General features: G+C 42.0%; 1 protein-coding gene across 1 annotated transcript in view; it reads left to right on the top strand.

Annotated features, from left to right (window-relative positions):
- Positions 1–1,205, top strand: part of LOC103520748 (bromodomain-containing protein 8-like) — a 5,078-nt gene extending 3,873 nt beyond the window's left edge. Inside the window, exons 4-5 of the mRNA XM_026831746.1 lie at positions 60–237; positions 747–1,205. Of these exons, the coding sequence (XP_026687547.1) occupies positions 60–237; positions 747–1,205 (637 nt within the window). The remainder of the gene's footprint in view (positions 1–59; positions 238–746) is intronic.
- The last annotated feature ends 942 nt before the right edge of the window (positions 1,206–2,147 follow it).

Below are 2,147 nucleotides of genomic sequence, written 5' to 3'. Positions count from 1 at the left end.
AAAAAAAAAAAAAATTGTTCTTTCGGTTTCTCATCAGTTTTTGTTTCTCATCCCCACAGACGAGCCGATCTGTCCTCTATTAAGAAGAAAATCGAGTCGGGTAGCATCCGAACTGTGGCTCAATTCCAGCGCCACATTCTACTCGTGTTTACCAATGCCATGATGTACAACTCTGTGAACTCCACCCTGTATGAGCTGGCTAAGGAAATGATGCTGGAGTGTAACCAGGACCTGCAGGTGAGAGGGGGACAAAGATTTTTTCACACCCTGTATTTTCAACCCAGATATACATAGATAACTATAATTAGTGCTTTATTTATACTGTCAGCTTAGAACAATTTGTTCCTTTATACCAATCAAGGTGTGCCATTATACCAAAAAATCCTAGATATGCCCAGGGACTTTTTTCCTCTAGATTCTAGAACATCTTTCTTGTAAATTAAGGCTGTGTAGTTTAGTTTGACCCTTAAAGCAAAATTTCTTGAGAACTTTTTTTTTATTAAAAAAAAAAAAAATAAATAAGCAAGGTAATTTTGTAATGAAATGTGTTACTTTTCCATCAAATATACGAGACCTTGTTTAGACTGTTGGGTTAAATTGAATTTTTAGTCCTATTCCGGCAGGATAAACAAGGTATTCTATCCTATTTTTTGAGCTATACTAGTAATGAGAAAGTATTGCAATCAGTCCAAATTTTCAAAGTCGTGAAATGGGTGGAAGTAACTGTTCTATCGTTCTCATTTCAGATGCTAGTCCAGGCAGTGTCGGACGGTGGGGGTGTACAGTACGATCTCACTGCCTCCTCTACCGACCCAGAGTCCGCCACTGAGCGCACCAAACGTTCCTCCACCTCCTCCCCCTCCCCTATGTCACTATCCTACAGGAAGAAGGCGAGAGAGGAAGAGGAGGAGGAGAGTGGATGGGTGGAAGTAACTGTTCTATCGTTCTCATTTCAGATGCTAGTCCAGGCAGTGTCGGACGGTGGGGGTGTACAGTACGATCTCACTGGCTCCTCTACCGACCCAGAGTCCGCCACTGAGCGCACCAAACGTTCCTCCACCTCCTCCCCCTCCCCTATGTCTCTATCCTACAGGAAGAAGGCGAGAGAGGAAGAGGAGGAGGAGAGTGGGGGGAGGAGGGGAATGAAGAGACCCCTTGCCCCCTCCCCTCGCACGGTGATGAGCAAGAAGAGGAGAACCAAGTGAGAGAGGGAGAAATGGAGAGGGAGAGAAAGAGAGAGGCGATACCGAAGAAGATGCAAAAAGGTAATCCGCAAGATTCTCTCCTAATTGCAAATATTTCAACGGGTTAATTTCTGGTGTTCTCGTGTTGACCCAGCACCTAAATGGGAAGTATTGTGACTCTTCTCGCCCATCTGATGAGAGGCATAGTACGAGATGGGCATGCTACGACACAGACCACATTAGAGGAGGAGAACTATCGATAGTCGGCGCCATCGATAGTTTTTTTTTATTACACATTTTCCTTGTTTCTAAAGGTCTTCTTCTCCCCCAAAAAGACCTAAATTTCTGGCGTTCTCGTGTTGACCCAGCACCTAAATGGGAAGTATTGTGTCTCTTATCGCCCATCTGATGAGAGGCATACTACGACACAGACCACATTGGGCATGCTACGACATTGGGCATGATGGGCATGCTACGACACAGACCACATTGGGGGAGGAGAACTATCGATAGTCGGCACCATCGATAGTTTTTTTTTATTAGGTACACATTTTCCTTGTTTCTAAAGGTCTTATCTCCCAACAAGACCTAACCTAACCTAATTACATATTTTCCTTGTTTCTAAAGGTCTTATCCCCCAAAAAGACCTAACCTAACCTAATTTAAAGAAAATTATTAACTGTACACGTATTAATTTAGGTCACAGGGTTTTATTTCAACATTTTTTTTTTTTTTTTTTTTTTTTTTTACAAAATACATTTTTTTACACTTTTCACTTCTAAAACGACCAAAACAAACGAAAAATGGATAGTTCTCCTCCTCTAGACTACATGCATCTAATGTAGCAGTTGTTTCATTGCTACGAAATAAAAACGGCGGTGGAACACTCATCTTTTTTTTTCCTTTTTTTTCACCGTTACAAGCGGTTGGTTCAACGTTGTTGACTTTTAATATGATTTGCCC

The sequence above is a fragment of the Diaphorina citri genome, unplaced genomic scaffold (assembly GCF_000475195.1).
Source record: "Diaphorina citri unplaced genomic scaffold, Diaci psyllid genome assembly version 1.1 scaffold4025, whole genome shotgun sequence".
Classification (NCBI taxonomy): Eukaryota; Metazoa; Arthropoda; class Insecta; order Hemiptera; family Psyllidae; genus Diaphorina; species Diaphorina citri.
The sequence above is the reverse complement of the archived record's forward strand: the minus strand, read 5'-3'. Positions and strand labels throughout refer to the sequence as shown.